This window comes from Castor canadensis, chromosome 13 (assembly GCF_047511655.1).
Source record: "Castor canadensis chromosome 13, mCasCan1.hap1v2, whole genome shotgun sequence".
Taxonomy (NCBI): domain Eukaryota; kingdom Metazoa; phylum Chordata; class Mammalia; order Rodentia; family Castoridae; genus Castor; species Castor canadensis.
This window is the reverse complement of record NC_133398.1, coordinates 24,154,000-24,178,624: the sequence shown is the minus strand read 5'-3', so window position 1 is coordinate 24,178,624 and position 24,625 is coordinate 24,154,000. Positions and strand designations below refer to the sequence as shown.

General features: G+C 44.0%; 1 protein-coding gene across 9 annotated transcripts in view; it reads left to right on the top strand.

Annotated features, from left to right (window-relative positions):
- Positions 1-24,625, top strand: part of Palm2akap2 (PALM2 and AKAP2 fusion) — a 457,408-nt gene that overhangs the window by 420,725 nt on the left and 12,058 nt on the right. For 8 of the 9 annotated variants that reach the window (XM_074051287.1, XM_074051285.1, XM_020173903.2 and 5 more), the window contains 2 exons: positions 4,095-6,510; positions 21,609-21,787. In XM_074051287.1, the coding sequence (XP_073907388.1) occupies positions 4,095-6,510; positions 21,609-21,787 (2,595 nt within the window). The remainder of the gene's footprint in view (positions 1-4,094; positions 6,511-21,608; positions 21,788-24,625) is intronic. The other variant, XM_074051288.1, reaches the window with a different exon arrangement.

The following is a 24,625-nucleotide window of genomic DNA, read 5'->3' as shown; positions in this document are numbered from 1 at the left end:
ACTTCATAGAAGTCTCAGCTTCCTGAGGTTCCAGAAGCTCCCATTCCACCTTGCCTGAAAGTGATGTGCCAATTTTGCAAAAGCAGGGTCCCCCCCCTCATATAATGGGTGTTAAACCACCCAAGCCCTCTGATCCCAAGACTGGAAGCAGGATTGTTAGTTCTCAAGTCTCAAACTCCATCCCTGAGGCTGTGCAAGCCTGGAGGGCTCTTTTCTGAAAGGGTAGGGAAAATCACTCATTATGCTGACAAACTACTAATTTCACTAATGAAAACCCATTTCTCATTTTAGCAGTGCTGTGCAGCAATGCTTCAAGGTGGGTAGAAGCTAAAGAGCTACAGAGAGTGGGGTTTCTCATGAGGTCCTAGTTGACTACTCTTTGAGTGTATTCCCAGGTAGAAAGGCATTTAAACTAATTTCAGAAACACACATTATATTGACTCTGCTCGAGTATTTTAAAGTAAATTGTAGACGTCCTAACCAGCTGTTAGCTATTCTGGGAAACCAGTAGGAGGGCAGGTATTATACACCATGGTATTAGGGCTCCACCTGGAGGGTTGGCTGGAACAGGCAAAAGGTTGTTCACAGTCCCCTAGCACCCCAGTTTTTCTTTGACCTTAGAACACCCAGCTTGGTGGTTCTTTCCACATCTTTCTCTGTTTTGTATTGGGGTAGTTTATTTCAGATAGGACTTACCAGTCAATGTAATAAGTGTACATTTTATCTGACTCTAGAATTGGGTTCACCTTATCTGAAGTATGGAGAAAATTTCTGCTCCTTATCTTGAAAGGGAGCAATAAGCCTTGGCTGGTTTAAACAAGGCATCATTTAATGATCCCAGCCCGGACTCCTGCCAGATCCACGCTGAAGCTGGATTTTCAGCTTCTATCCATTTACCTGCTGAAGTTACTGATGGCTTTGATCACGTCAGGCCATCATGCATGAAGGTAAATTCTTCCTGCTGAGAGTAAACTCAGGAATTGGCTCTTTTGCTATAATCCTTGCCTAACTTTACACAAACTCAGGACCTCTGATTCCTGACTGCAAATCAGTAATGCAGAGTTGTTTATCTCTGAATACTTCTGCCTTGATTAGGATATAGAGCAGCTGTGGCCTGAAGTAGTTGGAATTGAGGAAGAAATTTCTGAATTTATGGAATTACTGGGCCCCATGTAACTCACAGGAAGGGGAACTGCTTTCCTGTTTATGCCTCCTAGTTTCTAGAAGGAAGTATCAAAAAGGAATCGTCTCAGGTTACTCTGGAACCCCAGATTTTGATTTTGAACCAGTAACTAGCATTTTTTCAAGAACCCCAGTTCTTGAATGCTTATCATTTCTGACTCCAAGGCAGTATTTTTGACATTGCAAATATGTACTGTCAAATGCTCTCCTCAGATTTTTACAATTTTATATCCAAACAGTTGTTTCTGGTTCACAAAGTATGTCTTGAAAAGAGTCTTGTGTGATTTTTAAGTTCTAAAAAGAAAGAACCGGTAGTGTATCTGGTCTATCATAGAACTCTTGACCTGTGAAGCATTTAGGAGAAAGGAACAGGGCTGCAGTGAGGAGAACCAGAAAGGGTCGTTGGGAGATGCAATCGAGATAGGCCCAGGCCTTTTATCTCTGTAATCAGCAGCAAAACACTTAAGAAAGACAGGTCCCTCACTTTGCTAGACTCTAAGAAAACTCTAGGGCACCAGTGACTCACACCTGTAATCCTAGCTACTTGGGAGGCTGAGATTGGGAGGATCATGGTTCAAGGCCTGCCTGTGTAAACACTTTACAAGACCCCATCTCCAAAATAACCAGAAGAAAATGGACTGGAGGTGTGGCTCAAGTGGTGGAGTACATGCTTTGCAAGCATAAATCCTTGAATTCAAAACCTAGTCCCACCCCCCTAAAAAAAAAAAAAGCCTCTAGAATAGACTTGTATTCCTGGGAGACATGGGAAATTCACTTTTCTTACGGACGGGGTTTGCCACCTGGAGTTTATTGTTGCTAATTTCATCACAGCCCTGCAAGAGTGAGCTTCCCGCATGCTTAGTGAATGGATTAGTAAATAAATGAACTGTGGAATTATTTGCCTTTTAGCTTCCTTGTACCAGATTGTCCTTCTTTCCTTCTCAACTATTCTAAAGTGCTCTCTTTCGGTAGTGCAGTACATCTCACTCTCAGTAGCTTTCTGCTATTTTCCAACTTCTCCCAAATGTCAAAAGAGCTAGAAGGAAAGCCCTGCTACTCCCATGAATGTTAGCAGTAAATCACTGGCCAGGTGAGGCTGGAGCTGAGGTTGCCATGGGCAATCCGACTCTCACCTTACCAGTACCAGTATCTGTTCTTGTTGATCCATTTATTCCAGTAGTAAGCTCTCATGGATTGGGCTAATTTGAGCCTAAATTGAAATTGAATGCCTGCCATTATTTGTCCGCTAGGCAAGCCCTCTACCACTTAAGCCATACCCTCAGCTCTTTTTACTGTAGTTTTTTTTTCCAGATAGGTTCTTGCAATTTTGCCCAGGCTAGCCTTATACCTCAGTCCTCCTATCTCTGCCTCCTGAGTAGCTGAGATTAAAGGCAGGTACCATCATGTCCAGTTTGTTTTTTTGAGACAGGGTCTCACTAATTTTTTGCCTAGGCTGGCCTCAAATCACAAGCCTCCTGTCTGAGTAGCTGAGATTACAGGCATGAGCCACCAAGCATGACCAAAAATATGTATTACTTGAGTGATTTAAGTTGGAAAGGAAACATGGAAAGTGAGGGGTCCCCAGCTCATGAATAACCATGAGAATTTTTTCAACACTAACAGGAATTCAGAGCACAGGATTCTAAATCTTATGAACAGAACTTTAATGACCCACTTTCCTTGGAGGAATGTTGAAATCAATCCCCTGAGAACCATTACCCTATTATGCCCTAAGCCTTTAAAATGGTTGAAAATGTAAGTAAATGAAATTTATTTGGTGTAGCCGTTTTGCACTCCACCATGTCAATAATACCAAGCATACTATACACCTGAGGGAGAGAAACAAAGCTGACTAAAGCGTTAGGAAACCATTGAGAGAAACTCTGAGTGCATAACTCACTGCTGGAATTCTCTGAGATAAACTGGAATCCTTTGAAAAGAAAAAAATTCCTCCTAGAATTTGAAAATCAATCTTACTAACAAACAAACATGCATAATAACAACCAACCATTCAGCCAGCCGACAAATTACATGGGCTAGATAACTGGTGGTTAAATGTAATGTACTTTAAAACATTAAGAATAAGCTGGGTGTGGTGGTGCACACCTATAATCCTGGTTTTGGGGAGGCTGAGATGGGCGGATTGTGAGTTTGAGGCCAGCCTGGGCAATATAGACAGCAAGATCCTTCCTCAAAAAGTTGTAACTAAATTAATAAATAAATAAAAAATGTAAAACAAAACAAGAAGAGCACATTTTTATTTATTTAACCACAAGTGGGAGATACCACATACAAAGCATTTGAGAAACTAGATGGAGGTACCTTTGTCCACTAGTTTTCCCAAGCAACATGCAAGTAAGGAGGACAGCTTTGTTGTAGTCCTGGAGAACAGAATAGTGTGGTCGGTGGCTTTGTCATGGTGTTTACATGGTCAGTTACAGCCGTGGCAATGGGGCACTCTAGCCTGTGAGGGGCCACTGAAGGGGTCTACTGTATTTTATTGTGAAAAGATTTTCCAAAGAGTGTCTTGTCTCCAGAATAACTGCAGTACATCTGGTAGAGAAGCATGTTTTTAAGAACAATTGTTCATACAAAGAACTTTCTTTTTTCTAGTTGAGGGCACACAAACAGTCCTAACACAAAGCCCACAGTGGTTTGCTATGAAATATTTTGTATATTAGCTATATAATCGCTTTTACCCTGGAAGATAAAAATTTACAAATGGAGTTAGCATCCACTGAACACCCACTGAACATAAGAAGGCCTGTCACCACACAAAATGAGTATTTACAAGATAATCACAGGGAGACCTCTACTCATTCCTTCCTGTTAGATAGGAGTGAATTTCTTAGCGTTCACCTCCACAAGGGATGCAGTATTTAACCCCAAATTTTGTTTTCTCTTTATTCTAGAAACCTCCCCCGCTTTCCGACGATGATATCCAGCTAACACAGAGAGACAAGTGTAGTGCTAACCCACTGGAGCCTACTGCTACCAGCTCTCTTTCCCCAGATCACAAAAACATGGAAATTGAGGTGTCTGTTAGAGAATGTAAAAGTGTTCCTGGAGTCACCTCGAGCCCTCATTCCATGGACCATCCCTCCCCTTTCTACCCACCCCCGCACAATGGCCTCCTCACTGATCACCAGGAGTCTCTGGATAATGATGTGGTCAGAGAGATCCGCTATCTGGATGAGGTGTTAGAGGCCAATTGCTGCGATTCTGCTGTGGATGGAACTTACAACGGAACCTCCTCCCCAGAACCTGGTACCGCGGTACTGGTGGGCAGCCTAGGCCCAACTGCCCACGAAGCCCCCCAGCCAGAACCTACAGAGGAAGCAGCCGACAGGCAGGTACTTCCTCACATTGAACTCAGCAGAAGTCCCTCTGACACAATGGCAGAGGCAGAAAGAGCCAATGGCCCCTCTCCTGTCCCCCTGACTCCCCAAGATATGCTGGGAGACAACCTGCAGGCACCTGCCAGCCCCAGCTCCTCCACCAGCTCTCGCTGTTCTTCTCGGGATGGGGAGTTCACACTCACCACACTGAAGAAGGAGGCCAAATTTGAACTGCGTGCCTTCCACGAGGACAAGAAGCCCTCCAAGCTCTTTGAGGAGGACGAGCATGAGAAGGAGCAGTACTGTGTCCGGAAGGTGCGACCCTCTGAGGAGATGCTGGAGCTGGAGAAAGAGCGTAGGGAGCTCATCCGGAGTCAGGCTGTGAAGAAGAACCCTGGCATTGCAGCCAAGTGGTGGAATCCCCCCCAGGAAAAAACTATCGAGGAGCAGCTGGACGAGGAACATCTGGAGTCACACAAAAAGTACAAGGAGCGCAAGGAGAGAAGGGCTCAGCAGGAGCAGCAGCAGCTGCAACTTCAGCTACAGCAACAGCAGCCTCCGCCACAGCTCTGCACCACCCCAGCTTCCTCCCCTGACCATGCAGGCGGGACTGAAAGTGCAAAGGAGGCCATTGTCACAGAGCAGATAGACTTCTCTGCTGCTCGCAAGCAGTTCCAAAAGATGGAGAATTCCAGGCAAACAGTGGCCAAGGGCCAGAGCACACCCAGGCTGTTCTCTATCAAGCCTTTCTACAGGCCTTTGGGATCCATCCACTCAGATAAGCCACCGACCATCCTTCGACCAGCTTCCATGGGGGGACCTCCTGAAAACAATGGCACATCGACAGTCAAAGGGCAGAAAGCGCCCTGTGTGCTGGAGAGCCAGTCGGCGGGAGGAGGCCCAGGCAGCACAGTGCCTCAGGGAAAGGAAGGGCCCTACAGCGAGCCCTCTAAACGTGGGCCCTTATCTAAACTATGGGCAGAGGATGGAGAGTTCACCAGCGCCCGGGCTGTCCTCACTGTGGTCAAAGATGACGACCATGGGATTTTGGATCAGTTTTCAAGATCAGTCAATGTCTCTTTGACCCAAGAGGAACTTGACTCAGGTTTGGATGAGTTGTCAGTGAGGTCCCAGGATACCACCGTCTTGGAGACCCTGTCCAATGACTTCAGCATGGACAACATCAGTGACAGTGGTGCCTCCAATGAGACACCCAATGCCCTTCAGGAAAACTCACTGGCTGATTTCTCTCTCCCTCAGACTCCACAAACAGATAACCTCTTAGAAGGCCGAGAAGGGGTCTCCAAGTCATTCAGTGACCATGGTTTCTATTCCCCTTCCTCCACACTGGGAGACTCTCCGTCGGTTGATGACCCCTTGGAATATCAGGCTGGGCTCCTGGTGCAGAATGCTATTGAACAAGCCATAGCTGAGCAGGTGGAGCAGGCCATGCCTCAAACCAGCAAGGATGCAGCAGAACCCCAGAGACCTGAAGGAACTCTGGAGCAAGCTGAAACCAGGGCTCCTGGCTCAGAGAAGCCTCAGGGCATGTTTGCCCCTCCTCAGGTGTCCTCTCCTGTTCAAGAGAAAAGGGATGTATTACCAAAGATTCTGCCTGTGGAGGACAGGGTGCTCAGGGAAGGTGGGCCCTCCCAGTCACCGCCAGCTGTGCAGCCCAGTGGCCCAGTCAACCTGGAGGAGGCCCGGCCTGAAGGGGGCTATTTCAGCAAGTACTCAGAGGCAGCTGAACTAAGAAGTACAGCATGCCTCCTGGCTGCTCAGGAATCTGATGTGATGGTCGGACCCTTCAAGCTGAGGTCAAGGAAGCAGCGGACTTTGTCCATGATCGAAGAAGAAATCCGAGCAGCCCAGGAAAGGGAGGAGGAGCTGAAGCGGCAGAGACAAGTCTTGCAGAGTGCGCCAAGCCCCAGGGCCAAGAACGCCCCATCATCGCTGCCCTCCAGAACCTCCTGCTACAAAACCGCCCCAGGTAAGTCAAGGCCACATCCCACACACAGATGCTGTGGAAATGGGGTTCCAGCTTACAGGGCTCTGTGTGGAGCGTCCACTGTGTGTGTGGAGGGGCCCCTGGCGTGAGGATCTCAACAACAAAAGTGTCAGGGCGTCCTCTGGAGGGACGCTGAGCCTTCCCAGCAGATGCACTAGCTCCCTGCTGCTCGTCCTGCATTGTCTTAGATTACTACATAGCATTGTTCTGTTTTATTTGAGGGGCTGTGTGGCCTAGGACTTGTCAGAGTGGGCCTATGTGTGAACAATAGTTTTGACTCTGTGTCTGGACTTAAACTTACTTGATGAGGGGCAAAGGCAGCTCTTTAATCTCTTGTCATTGCCTGGAAAATCTCTTTCTTGAACAGTTGGTATAGATTATTGAGATTAATTAGGACAATTGTTGTTGCTGCCATTATGGATAACAGTGTGACCAGTGGTTTTTATTTACGTCCTACGTGGGTATGATGACAATTGGGGATCTGCTTGTCTTCCCTTCGAGAAGCACTTTGTCTCGTCTTAGAGTTGTACTATTCAGAGTGTGGTCTGAGCTAGTCTATGAACTGGCTGTCACTCATCAGTTCATGCTAAAAACAAGTACAGACATGGAGAGCAAGCATCTGAAAACTCTTGTAGCAATTTGATATCATCCTGAAATCCAAATGTGAGATTTTTGTATTTGACAAAATGATTGGTTTTCAATGGACTGGGAGGGAGAGGAAGGGAACTGATCCTTCATCAGAGATAATTTAAGAAGCCTTGCCTTAAAGTATAGTTGTTGGCATTTAACTTGGTCCATCCAGATCTTAATTAAGTCATCTCGACACTAGGCTTCCATCAAGTCTACTGTAACATAAGGTCACTCTTCATTTTCAAGTTTTAAATTTTGAAACAATCTCAAGCCTACAGAAAAGTTCCCAAGTACAAATATGTTTTTATTCTGGAATGTGTAAGAGTAAACTGACAACATGATGCCATGATGCCCCATCACCCTGACTTGTAGTCTGCCTCTCAGTTTGGGTCCGTGTGATGCCTTCACACCATTACATTCAGATCGTGCGTCTTTGGTGGGAACCACAGAACTGATGCTGCGAACTCACTGGATCCAGACAGGTAGAACACGCTATCAATTTGTGAGTTTGTCCCAAGAGGGGATCAGGTATTAGCTCTGATCATTTAATATTATTTGTGGTTACTTAATTGAGGGAGTGTCTGTAAGGCTTCTACACAGAAGAGCTCTGTTTTCCTTTCGTAATTTATATGTTGTGGGGAGTTACTTGAAACTATATGATCTGTATCCCACTCCTTATTAAACTTTATTATTTATTTATGTCAGTATGGTCTCATGGAATCCAATTATATCCAATCATTTATCATCACTTCTTTTATTGTTTTATCCTCAATTTATTCAGATATAGCTCACCAGAGTCCTCTTGCACCACCTTCTGTGTCTTTTTGAGATATCCCTATTATTCTTTGGGCCTTCCTCACTTTCTGGCATCAAAAGATATTCCAGCTTCATTTTATACTTTGCCAGGGTTGAGCATAGATCTCCGAAGAGCACTAGCTCCTTTTGGTGGGAACAGTATGTACAAACCAAGATCTGCACACTTGTTCATGTTGAATTGTCACTGCTCCAGGCACTCTCAATAGCAGGATTTGAGATTATACTAATCTGCCTGTTTATCTACCTGTTATCTGTCTATCTATCTATCTATCTATCTATCATCTATCATCTGTCCATCCATCCATCCACCCACCCATCCATCCATCCATCCAAGAAACCATGATTTCCTTCTGAGATCCTTTCATTCTAATGAAATACAGTGTTCACCCATGTGTTCTTCCTTTCCATATTTATAACCTCCTCTTTTTTTGTTGTTTGTTTTTGTTTTGAGACAGGGTCATGCTATGTAGCTCAGGCTCGCCTTGAACTCAAAATCCGCCTGCCCCAGCCTCCGGAATGCTGGGATTATGGGTGTGTGCCACATACTCAGGATAACTGTCTTCTTGATAGCAAAATCCCTGGTTCCTGTTATCCTCAATATGTTTTTTATTTGGTCAACCCCTCCCTGCCAACCTCACCATATAACCAGTCTCCTGTTTTCCTCAGCAAACTTGGGTACCAACATCACTTTCTGGGTGGCCACTGCTGTGGCCTTCATTCTCCTTATCCTATTTGGACCCCAGCCCCTCATACTGGGTCACTGCCATTCTCTACTTACCCTGCTATGGCTCCAGCACACCCCACTAGGCCACTGTAATTCCTCCCAGCTCACTGCATGCACAGTCTCATTGAGTCCCACCTAACGACTCTTGGACTGAATTGTTCAGGAAGGAAAGGGGAGGGAGGAGGAAGAGGAAGAACACAGAGATTTTCCTGATAGGGTTTTTAATTCTTCAGGTCACAGGCCAGAGTGCTAGCTGAGTTCTGGAGGCAAGGAAAACTTTCAGGGAAGGTTTACGTCTATGCTTGACAAGTTGGTTTTTCCCAAAGATTCTTAGGTGTCAAGTTCAATTAAAAATAATTTTTTTTTTTTGAGAGCTGGCTTGGCATGGAGATACCTGATGCGTTGAGCATCCTGTCCTGGCAAAAAAGGTTTTTGTACTACTACTTTATTTCAGCCCAAGCTGGGGAACCTGCTACACAATAAGTGATGCTAAAGTGCTTGCACAGGCACCTGCAGTCTCACTGGTGGAAGAAAGTTCTCTGGGCATCTCGGCTTCTTGTGCTCACATGGAGGGCAGCTTCCATGTGCTCACATGGTTCCCCTATGCCTATCAGTTGTAGCTAGCAGAGCCTCCTTAGCCCTCCCTTTGCATCATGTCATTTGAGAACCTTCTCCAAAGTACATATGCTCAGTGGATTTTTTAGTCCATTCGGGCTGCTATGACAAAATACTGCAGAGTGAGTAGCTTATAAACAATAGGAATTTATTTCTAGAGATTGGAGAGACCAAGATCAAGGTGTCAGCAAATTTATGTCCGGTAAGGACATAATGATGGCACTTTCTTTTGGTGTCCTCAATGATGAAAACAGCTGACTCTCTGTGGCCATTCAGGAGAATTCAGACTTCCTGATCTAATCACCTCCCTAAGGTCCTCATCTCCTAATATCACCACATTGATCATGAAGTTTTAGTGTGAATCAGGGAGGGAGGGTCACATAAACATTCAGACTATAGCAGTGGGTATTTTGGGTTTTCTCCACTCTGTGTTTTAATTGAACCCCTCACCACACTGCCCCTAACTTTACTTCTAGCTGTGAACAACTGTCTTATATAAAGACATTTTGAGACTTTCCCCCTTGTTTCCCATCTGTCATTGTCTATCAGACTTCTTACCAGGAATGAGTTCACCTTAAAAAAGTCAAGACCCTAATGCTTGACCCTGACATCCAGCACCCACCCCAGTTTCCTCAGGACTTCCCTGTGTGCTAATGCTGATCCCCTTTCCCACCTCTCATCCCCACAGGATTGATTTTTATTCTCTTTAAGAAGAGAGTAATTTATCTGTGTGTAAGCCTGCACTCTGTCCCAGTCTGGTTATCACCTTGAATGCAGTCATGATAATGACGTGTGCACCTCATTCCTTCATGTCTATTTCTAGGACATTTAAAGAAGATATCACCGCTTCCCAGAATTACCGCATGAATGGAAAAAAGTGAATGCAAAATGCAGCTTTCTTTCTACCCATGTTTGCGAACCTTTGGAGAGTATTGCTTGGCCGCCAGCCTCCAAGTTCGTGATCAAGAAGAAAGCAGATACTCCGAGCAGCCAAACAGAGCAGTTCATAGCCCTTATGAGAACTGCTGGCTCCAACCCTGGTTTTGTGAATGACATGTTGCTAATTCTTTACTGCACTACTTCACAGTTACTGCCAGGAGGACTGACTCAGATTGATGATTTGATATTAGGTGATGAAAAATATGGTCTCTTACTTATCTGGTAGAGATCATGCTGGTGACATGCTGGAATCCTAAACCCTAAGGAAAATAAACCCCATTGAGAGCAAGATACAAAAACGAAGGAGAGATGTACTAATTAATTCTTTCCACTGATAAATTATCATGATAGAAACCCTATTCCCTAGGGGTTAAAAAGATGTTTTTGCTTTCAGGGTTTTTTTTTTTGTTTTTGTTTTGCTTTGCTTTTAAAAAATGGAGAATAATAGGCATTCTATTTTGAAAAATATATAGTCTTTTTTTTTTTTCTTTTGCTATCCTGGGATTTGAACTCAGGGTCTCCCTTTAGTTAAGCAAGTGTTCTACCTCTACTTCAGTCATGTCCCCAGTCCTTTTCTTTTAGTTTGTTTTTCAGATAGGGTCTCGGGCTAGGTTTGCCTCTGGCTGGCCTAGAACCTTGATCCTCTTATCTCTGCCTCCCAAGTAGCTGAGATTACAGACCTGTGCCACCACACCCATCTGGATGTGGAAAATGACCCATTATCTGGAAATTTTGCCTTGTTGATTCTTATTTGGCTAGAATTTGACATTTGTTCATACAGAAGTGAATGAGGCATACCGTTCCTGCTGTCAGGAAATTTACAGTTCAGCAAGAAAAGCAGCATCAGGCTGGGGGCATGACTGAAGTGAGTGCCTGCCTAGCAAGCAGGATGGCCTTGATCTTAAATCCCAGTACTGCCAAAAAAAAAGAAAAACAAAACATTAACAAATGCGACAGTTTTATAACAGTAGTGTAGAGATCTCTAAGAGTATGGAACATTTGAAGGATAGAAAAAGTCTTGGAAAATTACCATTTCAACTGATAATTGAAGGAGTAGAAGTTGGGCTGAGAGGATGGGAAAGATTGTGGGAGACTCAAAAGGAATGGAGGTCTTTGTGCGTTTGAGGCATTTAAGGAAGGCCAGGGTAGGTTAAAGGAAGAGACTTAAACTGAAGGAAAGTTGATTTGGACAACATAGATCTACAGCATTCATGTTAAGGGTTTTGGACTTTAGACTTTCCAAGGGGTAATCATCTCCACCCAGCTCTGAGCTGTCTTGTCTTTGTTCATGAAGTCATGGATTAAAAAGTCTTCCTCCTTTCATGGGAATAATCTAGGCTGGATTGAGCTCTTCCTATGTGTATTTTTGAAGGCATGGGGCCATCTTGACAGACGCTGTCATGTGAGCAGCCACACGTCCCAGAGTGTGCACACGTGCCCCCTCTGCTGATTACTTAGAAGCAGAGCATGAAAGAAGCACCTTGGCAGGTGCCTGAGTCCGATTTGAAGGGCAAATCCACACAGTACTCTAAAATGCCCTTGGGGAGGGAATGGAGATAGGTGGGGGGGAATGCCTAAACATTTTTATTGATGTTACAATTTAAGATCTTTCCAAATGTCTTTTCATAATGGAGATGTCAACAGACAATTCTCGCCTTAGTGCTTGTATCTATTATTTGATATCCTGGTTTTACTTCCAAGTTCTAAGCATGCCAGAGAAACTTAGTTAGGTGATGAGTAGCTTTTTCTGTTCTCATACCAGATGTTGAATTGATAATGCCAAGTGAGATAATTTCCCCATGGGACAGTACCTTATGGAGAGTGGTAAAAGAGAAGGTATGGGTATTGAATCCCATTTCTTGGAGTGTCTGTTCTTGTGTCTTAGCAGTGGGAAGATGTGATGATTATTCATCTTGTATAAAATGAAATTTATAGGGAGCATTGACTTCTGTTGTCAGTTTGGATTAAGATTCCACTTGAAGCAATCATTATATCATTACAAGGATTATTACTGGAGTTTTTTTTCCTTCTTCTTTGTTATTTTCAAATATCACAATGGAAAACCCTAGACAGGAAAATATACTTGTAGCCAAGCTCAGTGGTTCATGAATGTAATCCTTGCTACTTGGGAGACAGAAATTAGAAGGATTGAAGTTTGAGGCTAGCCTGGGTAAAAAGTTCACTAGACCTCATCTCAGCTAATAGCTGGGCCTCGTGGCACATGCCTGTCGTTCCACCTCTGTGGAAAGCATAAGTAGGAAGGTGGCAGACTAGGCCAGGTGAGGAAATAAATGGAAAACCCTACTTAAAAAATAGCTAAAAGCAGAAAAGGGCAGGGGGTGTGGCTCAAGTGGCAGAGTGCTGCCTAGCAAGTGCAAGGCCCTGAGTTCAATCCCCTAGTATATACCCTGCATATCAGCACAATATTCATGAGTGGAACGTGATGGCTTATCCATTGCTGAACTAGAGCTGGATGAGGCCTAGTATCATTGCTCCAGTAGAAGACCCTGTGTTGACAACTGATGGAGGTATTCGGTCACAGGCCCAGGGTGGAGCAGACCCTCCTACTTAGGATATACAGCGCCTGCCTTTCTTGCAGGGGAGGGGTGAACTGTGCAACTTGCAGGGGTCCAGCTGGCTGTGTGAAGCTAGTGAAAGCTAATTGTGGAATGTCCACTGCTGTATTTCCTGAACATTCTCGGGTGACACAAGTCTAATCATGATCCTGCTATTTAACAAGATCTTAAATCTGTACAAGATGCTTACCATTTCACGTGTGAGTTCTCATTTCTCATTAACCCTCCCAGCAGTGCAAATGAAGATACTAAGATACAGTGCAAATTATCTGGATCCTTGAGGCCATCTGGATTCAGGCCTTTTCTGGTTTTAGAAAAGTCCATTATTTAGAAAAGTTATGGAATGCATGTACTATTTAACATAAGTGGCAGGTTCTAGGGCCTCATACTGTCTTCACATCAAATTTTGGCTCTAAAATTTAGGAAGAATCCATTGTGTTGCTGCTACTGTCCAAATAAAGGCTAAGAAGAGCCTCATGTCAGCTCAGGTTTTGCTGCCAAGTAAGTTGTGAAAAAACTCAATTTTCAGAGTTTTGGATTTTAAATTTGTATATAAAGGGTTGTGTACCTGTGATATTATTCCCTTTTAAGGAATTAACTCTAGAGAAAGAGGGATTAACTAAGTTGCCTGAGGTCCCTCAACTAGGAAGTGGTAGGGCCTGGTTTCCAACCCAGGCTCATTTGTCTTAAATCCATGTTCTTCTCCCCACCCTTTCTTGCACCTCCACACAGCAACCTATAGTGACTGGCCTCAGTCTCCCTCCACCTTCTCCCAGTCTCATTCCTGACCCCTGCATTTCCTGGATTCTTTCTGACCCTCCTTTTTGGAGCCACTGTAGCTCTAGAATTCTCTGCTTACAATGGCCTGGGTATATGAGTTTGATTCGTAGAGGTCAGGAAACAGCGCTACTCTACTGACCTGTGATGGTTCCTTGGTGCTTTCAGAATCGAATTCTAATGCCCCAATTATAAATTGCTTGTGCTGTGGAAAGATTCAGGCAGCTAGAGTAACTAACATAGTCCACGTCAGCCATGTTAGCCAGGCTGCTCTTGTGTGAGTTCTTTCTGAAAGTTCATTTCCCAGGATGAGACTCAGAACAGAAACTCCAGAAACGGGCTCATTCTCTGAAGGAATTTGGTACATAAGCAAGGAATTGACTTCTTAATTCAAATACCAGCAGGGATAAGTGTTCACTCCATTAACTGGACTTCACTATGTTTGGCATGGTGAGGTCAAAGACAGCTAAATTAGTTAACTGCTGGTCACTGAACATCGTGATTGTCTTTTGTTGTTTTCTTTTCCAAGAACCTCTCTCTATTTTTTTTATCTGAACCCAGCAAATATGTTCCTTAAAAAAACAGCATTTGGGAAGGAACTGGTAGGCAAAACCTACACTAAAGCAGGGTTTGGCAAAAGGACTTCTCAAATTACAGAATTTAGAGTTCTTTTTGGACATTACCATCAAAAGTTCAAGAAGGGCAGCTGCCATGGTTAAACCAGTCAGCCGCACTCCCAAGACGACTTAGACTTCAGCCTCTCTTCTATGACAAGTTCACGGTCTTGGCTTTCAGACTGTAGGACTTTGGAAAAAGCCCAATAATCTCCCATCCGTTTAACTCCCTTCTGTGTAAGCAGATTCTGCGTTTCCAGCTAATCGTGCTAGCTCTTCTGATACATCGAGGGCATCTGGGTTGGCTCTTGGTGCTTTTCATGCCTTGCTTGTTGCTTACTCATGCATGGCTACTCCATGCTCCCAAGTTAGGGAAGCACCTTCTAAGGAATCAGACTCAGCCAACTATGGAGAAAGTGCATAGTCTTCAGCTGACAAAGAGGAAGTGAATCAAAGGACCTAATGCTTACATGATTCCTGGCCAGAAATGTGAACTAATCAAAGCCAGGCTTTGGAGCAGGATGTCAGCCTAAGACAACTGGAGCCAGGGCAGCATCTGACTGTCTCTTGCTAGTCACAGTTACTTGCTGTGTACTTCCCAAGGAGACAGACGTGTCAGATCCATTTGATCTTTATGAATAAGCCTCTGCTTGGAGGGGGAGTTGGGGGGCAAGGCACAGGAGAAAGTATGCAGGGGAGATCATGAGAGCCCTAGAGAATCCACTAGTAGTAATAAGTTCATATAATGATATTTTATTTCTCATGATCTTGAAGGTAAACTTAAAGGGGTCCCAAAACTTGTGTGCATCAGACACCACAGGTATTACCAGCTTTTCTATTATTTCCCAAATACAAATTCATACCTTATGTAAAAAAGCCAGTCAAGGAAAACAGGTACTTAAGTATGACGGTTACTTCTGTGAACTCATATCTAAAGTTCAATTCCTCACTCTACTGCCTGCTACCTGCGTGAGTAGCTTACTTCATCCCTGCAAATCTGTTTCCTCACCAGCAAAAGGAAATACAGTAATACTTACCTCACAAAAACCTGAAGACAGTGACTGGCACATAAAAGTCTCTTAAGAGTTATTATTACAGTTGTTAGGGGGTTTTGTTGTTCATTTGTTTTGTAGTTCTGGGGTTTGAGCTCAGGGCCCACATCTTAAGCCACTCCACCAGCCCTTTTTTTGTGAAAAGTTTTTCAAGATAGGGTCTCACAAACTATTTGCCCAGGCTGTCTTCCAACCTCGATCCTCCTGATCTCTGCCTTCGGAGTAGCTAGGATTACAGGCGTGAGCTGCTGTGAGCCAGTGTCTGGCTACTGTTTAGTTTTAAGAAAGGGCCCAAAAACCCTAGCAAAGCTACTTATGAGTCACTCTTCTGCAGTGACTGTGACCCTGAAATATCTGAAGATGTGCTGTTAAAATTGCTACTATTCCTAGTTGAAAGATTCCTTAAATTTCCTCTTATAAAACCCAAGTTCAGGAGTGAGTTTTTAATTGTTAGCTATAATTTCAAAAACCAAAGAGTGCCAAAATCCATCATTAAATTTATTGGGTGACAATAAAATTACCAGTATTATCATGAAAATGTTCCCCCTTCCCCTCTGGAGAGGTAATTCTCCACAACCAAGCCCACCATGTTGTCAGAAACAGGTTTAACAGAAAGATTGTGGAGGAGGAATTGTCACCATGTTTTGAGGCTTTTTTTTGCTTTTTCTGTTTTTGGTGCTGGTGATTGAACACAGGGCCTATGTGCATACTAGGCAAGTGTACCCCCAGCCCTTCTTCTTACTGTGCTAACGAACATTTGTCCTAATACTAAGCTTCCCCTGGAGAAGCAGAGCCCTTTCATTCTAGGGTTTTCACCATCATTCAGGCGTACTCACAGGTGCTCATCAAAACCCTGATTTACCTTGAGGCAATGACATCTGGCAGTTTCTCAGGTTTGTTTCACCAGGAGCATTTCTCATTCCTGAGCTAGGTTTATAATCTGAAAATTCACATCATTGCATTCTCCCACCCTGAGGCCTTCAAAGGAGGAGATGAAAGAACAGTGAGCAGCTTGTGGTGTGTGGAGAGACACAGCTGGAACCACACAAACCCATATACTCTGGGGCCTAGAAGCAGGGCGCTCCTTTCCACTGAGAGGAAGGAGATGGAAAATGCAAGTCTTGCTTTCTGGGACTTGTTAGTTGCTTTAGGTGTTTGCAGCCTCACTCCAAGGCTGTGTGAAGAAAAGAGGTCATTGAGAGAGACCTGAGTCAAGGCATGTCATCTGGTAGGCGTTTTTGTTCAGTTTGGTTTGGTTTCTAAAGAAGAGTGCGTGATGGCTTTTTCTGTTCTTTTGAGAAATAGAGAGGCAAAAGTTCTTTAAGAACTCAGACTCCATGTATACGGATAATTAATAATCACAAATTATGTTCGACCAAAATAACTTCCTAAGCTTTTGGAGTCCATGTTCTTGACTTTTTTAGAAGTTAGACTTCTTGCAGGAGTTGGGCTGTCAGGGCTGACAGCTGCTATGTGCTGAGTACACGCAGCCCTCTCTGGGTTCCCTTGGGTAGAAGGAAATCCAAACTCTTTTCTCTGCCCCTGTCAGCACAGCAGACCACACATGCCCAAGGGAAATCCTTCTTGTTTGGAGAATCGCAACCCGCAGCCAAGCATGGCTTGCTTTCTCTGGATGAGAAAGCAGTTAACTATTTCTGACAAATAAACAGGAAACACACATTGGTGCTTCCTAATTTTCTTTTTCCACTCATGGTGGGAGACAGCACCAGCCAATGTAGAGTAAAATTTTCTGCCAGTGAGCTTCTTGCTCCTTAGTCTGCCTCACATGGCTACAGCTTTGAATGCCAAGATAAGCAGAGGTTTTTAAATTTCTAAACTTCTTGCTTGGGAAGATGAAAAGGTGTATGATCTGCCGAGTCTATGAAGGGTATAGACAACAGGGTTATCCTCTTTTCTCACAAGGACTAATTACATTTAAAATAAAAAGTTTCTGGTTTTGTATATTAAATTATTATTATTATTTTTGTGGTGCTGGGAGTTGAACTCAGGGCCTATATCTTGAGCCACTCCACCTGCCCTTTTCTGTGAAGGTTTTTTTTTTGAGATAGGGGTCTCATGAACTGTTTGTCCAGACTAGCTTCAAACCATAATCCTCCTGATCTCTGTCTTCTGAAGTAGTAGCTAGAATTACAGGCGTGAGACACTGGTGCCCAACTTAAACTATTTTTTATCACAGAAAATAAAAAGAAAAGTGACTGTTGTCCTGTGCCACCAGGGATAGCCATTGCTTTCTATTTTTTTCCTGTGCACCTGTGTGCATGAAGGGTAATACTGGGCTAATATTTGTATTAGTTTCCTATTGCTGCTGTAACAAGTTAGCACAAATATAGTAACTTTAGGCTGTTCACATTTAACATCGTATAGTCCTAGAAGTCAGGAATGTGTCAGCTATGGACTGGACTGTGTTCCCTCAGTGCATATGTTGGAGCCCTTAATCCTCAAAGTTACAGTATTTGGAAATGAGGCCTTTGAGAGGTAATTAGGTTTAGATGAGGGCGCCAGGGTAGACCTCACATAACGGGGTTAGTGCCTTGTGAGAAGAGAGGCCAGGGAGCTTGCTTTCACCCCACCATGTGAGAAGGTTGCTCTCTACACAGTGAGAAGACGTTTGCCACCATGTGGCACCTTGATCTTGGACTTCCAGCCTCCAGAACTGTGAGGAGATAAATGTCTGCTGCTTAAGCCAGTCTATGACCAGTCTTACTGAGTAGAGTAAGACTGGGTAAAGTCAAGGTCTGGGTAAGGCTGTGCTCCAGCTGAAGGCTCTAGGCCTTGCCTTATCCATTCTCTGTGCTGCCTGCATTCCTTAGCTCATGGCTTCCTCCACCTTCGAGAAAAGCAGAACAGAACCTTCAGCTCTCCCCTCCCCTCCCCTCCCATCCTCTCCCCATAGCTAAGGACACAATTTTAGAAATACAGCTTTGGTTTGGGCTCTTGGCTCTGTGGCTCAAGCCTGTAATCCTAGCTACTCAGGAGGTAGAAGTCAGGGGGATTCTGGTTTGAAGCCAGCCCAGGCAAATAGTTTGTGAGACCCTATCTCGAAAATACTCAACACGAAACAGGGCTGGTGGAGTGGCTCAAGTGGTAGAGTGCCTGCCTAGCAAGCTTGAGGCCCTGAGTTCAAACCCCAGTACCTCCACTTCCCCAAAACAGACTTACAACTTTGGAAGTAACCCAGCCAAGTCAAGCTGCTTACTCTGAGACATCTTCAAAACTGTGAGTATAAACTTAATCTAGATAAAATGGTTTGAACATAATCATGTTTATGAAATAAACTCAACTCAGAATTAATCCTCCACTCAGAATTTCAGTCTGATTTTGCTCTGTTGGTTCCTTGTGGCAGTAGTATAGGTCACATCGTACCTGGTCCCTGCTCTGTAAATGTCAGGTCTAGCTTGACAGGTCAGGATTGCCCCGAGCTCTGCATGGCAAGTCTGTTCTTGTTTCCCAGGGACAATGACTGGGGTCCTTCAAGAAAGCTGTCCTTCAGGCAGGTGAGGAAATAGACGGCAGGATGTTAATCACTGAAAATGGAGGCTACTTTCAGGTGTCATCAGCTAGCAACCCTGCCGTCACTAGGTGTACAAACCAATATGACACACGGTTTGATGGGGTGAGTAAGAGTGGTTAGGGATTCTAACAGGTATGTTCTCTAGGCCAAGGTGCTTTACAGGGCCTCATTGAGCCACAGACAAATGTGATTGGCCTCCCAGACCTATGGTATAGACAATTTGTGCCACATTTCTGTAATGACCTCTGGGGCCGCAACAGTGGTGGGAGCTGCAGTGTACCCTACTTGGGGAGGAGGGCCAGAAGTCTCTTACCATCCTATGTGAGGCCCATCAGCTATAAACTCAGGCCTCTGAGGAAGGTGTTGCATGTGGAACAGTGCCTCTCCAGCTTTTTGGCAGTCTGTGTGATTTCTAAGATGGCATACAGAATTCTAGTGCATGGTTTGAACCATCCTGGGGGTGGTAGATGTTTGGAGATTATAGGGCCACAGAAGCCCAGGTAAGATAGCTTCCCCAGATGCTACCAGACGTATGGGATAGCCAGATGTGTGGGGATGAGACACAGTGCCTCCTTTGTCTGGGGACCTGTAGCAGCCCCTTCTGAGGCTCTGGCGTGGGCTTGGTCATTTGAAGCCATTTCTCTCAAAGACCTCCAGCCACTTTCTCTTTGGAGGCAGCTGCTCCAGACCTAAATCATCCTTGCTTCTTGTGACCTCTAGTGGCTATAACTGGTAACACTTGCTCTAGGGATGGATTTTGTTTTGCCAGAATGAAAAGAAATAAGCAGGAAATGTCTTTAGTAGTGGCTGACCACTTCTGTACAGGAACCTTTTGCTTTTGTCACAACTCTCTTTCACTATACACCCCATCATATAATTTAGCCATAATCAGCACTGGGTTTGTGTGCCAGACCAACTCTGATTGTTACCCTCAAATGGAACTTGGACTGGAGTTAGCATCTGAGCCTCTATGTTCTAAGCCATTCCTGGGTGTCATGACATCCATTGTAACTACATCATAATGTTCTTGTAAGGATTGAAAGACATGAATGCTATAAAGCAAATGCCATATAAATGTGCTTATTATTACTACGAAGCCATTGGCTTTGTCATTCTATAGACCTAGGATATTTTATTTCGTTCCTAGGTTCTCTGTGGGGGATTCTGTCCCAACCCACTGTTACAGTGCCTCATAGAGTCCCTCTTGGTTTACTCAGTACACATCAACTCCTGCCTGGTGCCATGTACCACAAGCTTCTGCTGGAATCCAGCAGAGACCAGGACAGACAAAGCCCTACTCTGATGGAGTTTGCATTTTATTGAATTAAGGGGATTCATAGGCAGTTGAAGTTGTCTGTGTCATTGGTGACTTTACAGTAAATTGAGAAGCCAGACACTGTGGTGACCATATATGATATAAGTCAGTTTGTGAAAATGACTTTCACAGAAGTATAAACAAAGCATTGTTAGGCAGAGGGCCCACTATGTGAAAGGCTAAAGCTAGAGGCAGGAAATTTAGACTCACTCTATTGTCTAGATGTTTAATGCTGGTAGAGTGGTAGATAGGAGATGATCTGGATATTTAGGAGATCAACTGGAAAGTGGTGATAATTAGCCTGGAAGCTAGTATTTATTTCTGGTCCTATAAGGGTCACAAAAATTATTTGCAGAATACTCACAGAGTTGTTCATCTTACCCTATGGTCATTATTCTTTGAGATTCCAATTAAATAGCAATGCTCATTGGATACTTTATCACTGTTAACTTAGTCTTTACAACAACTGTGTAAGGGTGGGTACCTCTGTCGCCAAATTCATTTTGCAGATGAGGAAACTGAGAAAAACGGAAAGTAACTGGCTCAGAGTCATTTGGCTGCTGAGTTGTGAATTCAAACTCCAGCATGCAGATTCCAGAGTGTGCATACTCACCACGGTGCTCTGCTGTTTCTCAAACCTTTGGTTTAAAAGTCAGTTGTAAGTTTTAGAGGAACGTGCTAAGTGTATAGAGGTGAAATGACCTCAGGTCTAGGGTTACTTTAAAAAGTCCAAGGATGAAGGGAAGAAGGACGGATCAAGGATTGCAAAATCTTGATATATGTTTATTCTAGGTTATATTTACACTGTTTGGGGGATGCTTATAGCATTCTGTTCTTTTCATAATAAATGATAGAAACTATTTCTAATGAACTTGGAGATTTTGAAATTTTTATTATCTTACTGTTGATGTCAAAATACTGTTTAATTATATGGGTTATGTGTATTCGCGCTCAAATCTTTGGTTTTAAAGTCAGTTGTAAGTTTTACACATGCTAAGTGTATAGGAGTGAAATGACCTCAGGTCGAGGGGTACCTTAAAAAGTCCAGGGCTAAGGGATGAAGGGAAGAAGGACGAAGGATTGTAAGATCTTGATAAATATTTCCTCATCTGTAAGGCGTGGGTTTCTAAGGCTCAAGACACTGTATCCTCTGTCAGCCTCATGCTATGATCTGTGATAGAATATATGTCTCCAAAACAATTGGAGCCAGCGTCTGTCTGTCTGTCTGACATATGTTTGCAAAGTGCCTTTCAGGCCCCTTTGAGCCTGGTATCACTGTGATCTTTGTTGGATGGGCTTGAACTTTCTCCTTTGTTCTGGTAATGAAATGGCCTGAGCACTTACCCATCATTCTGGTGCCATTCTCCATGTCAGAAGTTGTCTTGTCTTTTTTTTTTTTTCTTTTATCTTTTTTGCCAGTTGTCTCTTCTTTTTGAAAGCAGTTATGAGCAGACAAGCTTAGAAAGGGTGTTCTCTTCATGTTGTTTCAGGGAAAATAGAGAAAGTCAAACCTCCTCCATCCCCCACCACTGAAGGTCCCAGCTTGCAGCCTGACTTAACCCCTGAAGAGGCTGCCGGAACCCAGCGGCCCAAGAATCTGATGCAGACCCTCATGGAAGACTATGAGACCCACAAATCTAAAAGGCGCGAGAGAATGGATGATAGTTGTGTAAGTTTTCCCTCCCTTTCACGTCTCCAAGGGCAGCTGTCAGTGTGGTGAGTGGTATTACAGCTCAGGAACGGATGTGACTGCATTGTCTGGCCAGCATGCATCCTGGTTCCAAAACCAATTTCCAAATGCATGGTGTAACATGCCTGGAGTTGGGTTTGGGGTTTTGCCTCATATTCCAAAAATGGTGAGCATCAAAGAACATGTCCTTTTGCTGCCAAGTCCAGCAAGGCTGGTGCACGGGATGCTGGGTGTGGAGGAAGAAAGCTTGAAGACTGGAAGAAGGACGGAAGCACTTTGGAAACATCTCCGGGCTCCAGGAGCTGCTTAGCATACTCTATAGAGAATTTATATTTCTACAGAACTATGCATTGTTGCTCCTTCAAAATCTGTTCTGTGGCAATCCTTAGAAGAGTTACACAGGGCTCAAAAGACTAACTGTGTTTGGGGCTGTTTCCAAGCTGGTGTGCAGTTTGGCAGGAAAAAGCCATTTTAAATGACAGTTAAAAACCACACAGCTGTCCCACTACCCTCAACCCTCAGAACTCTGCACGTGGTATTCACATGCACTGTGAAGGAAGTTGTTTGCTCTGTGCTTTCTTGAAATTTCTTGAGACAGAAGAGTTTCCTCATAGCCCACAGGAACCTGGGGGCAGCCTCAGGGTTTTATGCCAACCCTGTAGGGCCTCTGGTGTTCATCACTACCCCTTCCCCCCGCCCTCCACAATTACACTCAGATCACAAATAGTTTGGTTTGATAAACTACCCAGTTTATCTAGGACAGTCTTGGTTTATGCCTTTTGTCCTGGTGTAGCTATGAATACCATCCCCTTTCACTCTTAAAAGTGTCCCAGTTTGAATGATAAACTATAGCCACCTTAAACTTGAACTCCATGAGGTCCACAGTAGAAAGTCCTTGTTGACGTTCTTACCATCTAGATGATGGTAACAGTGGTCTGTTCTCAGTGTTTCACAGTGGGGTGAGCCCTGGCCCTTGTGGCTGCTCCTGTAGTCTTCCCTGAGTCCCTGACGGCAACCCCTTCCTCAGCCTGTAGAACACATCCTGCCCACTAAGTCACTTCAACCAGCTCTTTTCTGCAGCCCAGTTTTAGTGTGGAGTTTGCTTTTAGGTATTTTGGGCTGCCTATGGCCTTTTTGGAGTGTAGTGCTATAAGTGTATTGTTTCTTTTTTTCCCAGTGATGCTATGGAAGTTAGTTGAGTAGCATGAGTTGGAAAAAATAAGTAGACCCACTTAGCAGTGACCCATGCAAATGTTTTCCAAGCACACTCTTGTATCTCTTGGTTTTTGCATCGGAGTACAGCTGTTAAGATATAAAAAAAAAATACTGTACACAGAAGGGAAGAGTGAGCTCCTAGTCATGACATAGGCAGAGGTGGGCTACCTCCTTCAGGCACAATATGACACTCCAGCCACCACCTAACCAATGCCAGCGAAGTTGGGAATCCCCTTTGCATTAATGAAGCTACTTAGCACCAGCATTTTAATGTATTGATTGCCCTCACTTACTCAGTGAAGAGACAGCCTCCTGTCTCTTATTTTGCCCAAGTAAATAAACATTTTGGATAAGGGAGAAAGCTGCTAACTGAACAAACTTACTATCTCCAGTCTTGGATTCAAGGCCAAGAGTTTAGAACTGTTACTGGACATTACAATATAGAATGGAGTTTATCATTGAAAATTCTTAGGAACAGGACAAAATCTATCAATCTGCTATCTGCTCTTTTAAGAGACCCAAAGCTCAAAATCCAGATTGCTTCTAGAGCAATTATATGATCATCAGCCACATTCAAATTCAAGACCAACTTGTAGCTCTTCTCAGTTAAGACATCTTTTCTGTTGTATCTGTTACTCATTGACAGATGTGTTGAGTCCCATCTCTGTTTTTCTTTAATTGTCTCTTAAACAAGGATAATAACAGAGAGCAGATAAATTGCTTGGGGACTAGTTGTATAACTGGCTTCTCTATCCCTAGAAACTAAAGGTGATGTTGTTGAAAGTGAAGTAATTCTGCCTCCTGGCTCCATTCACATACACTATTCTGTGGCTGAAGTGTGGTTTCTTAGTTTCTCCACCCTCTAAGAGCTTCACATGGCTCATGCCACGCAGCATCACCCCCAGTACCTCACCTGCCAGAACTTCTTCAGTAAGCTTCTCAGCACCATTTTTATATGCCCGTTCAGACATTAGAAACCCCATTTGAGAATATTTTGGATTTTCCCCCACGATCACAACTCAAGCATGTGCTTGCTCATAGAAAGTAGCAAGTGCTTTGTGAGTTGAACAAAAAGAATTCTTATTGGCTGTGCTTCCCAAAAATAAGGCAGACTTAAAACCAGATGACAAGTAACTGGGACGTATGGATAATGTGGCACGTTGGGCACAGTGGTAGTCATGAGGATGACAGGAGAAAGAGGAAGAACCTGGGGAAGCCATGCTGAGAAACTCTGCCAACAGAACTAAGAAAAACTGGTCCTTGCCATCAAAACAGGTTCAGTGTCCACCCATTCCCCCACCCTCCCCCAGCCATCAGAGTACCAATGGTTCTCTTGGCTTGCTATCCCTAGCTCAGGGTCCTGCTCTCCCTCAGTTTTTCTTTGTCATGAAAATCATTGCCAGGCCAGGAAGCTCCTGACTCATGGAATCCCAGCTAGGAAGGTGGGGTTGGTGGACTGTGTCATGCTCTTGAGCAGTCCTTCTGTCCTGCTAGAGACAAGATGGTTATTTAGGGTTCAGCTAATGACAGAAGATGGAAAATGAAACTGTGAAGTCTCTTCAAATATCTACCCAGAAGTCTCTGGATCAGTGATACTTAAGT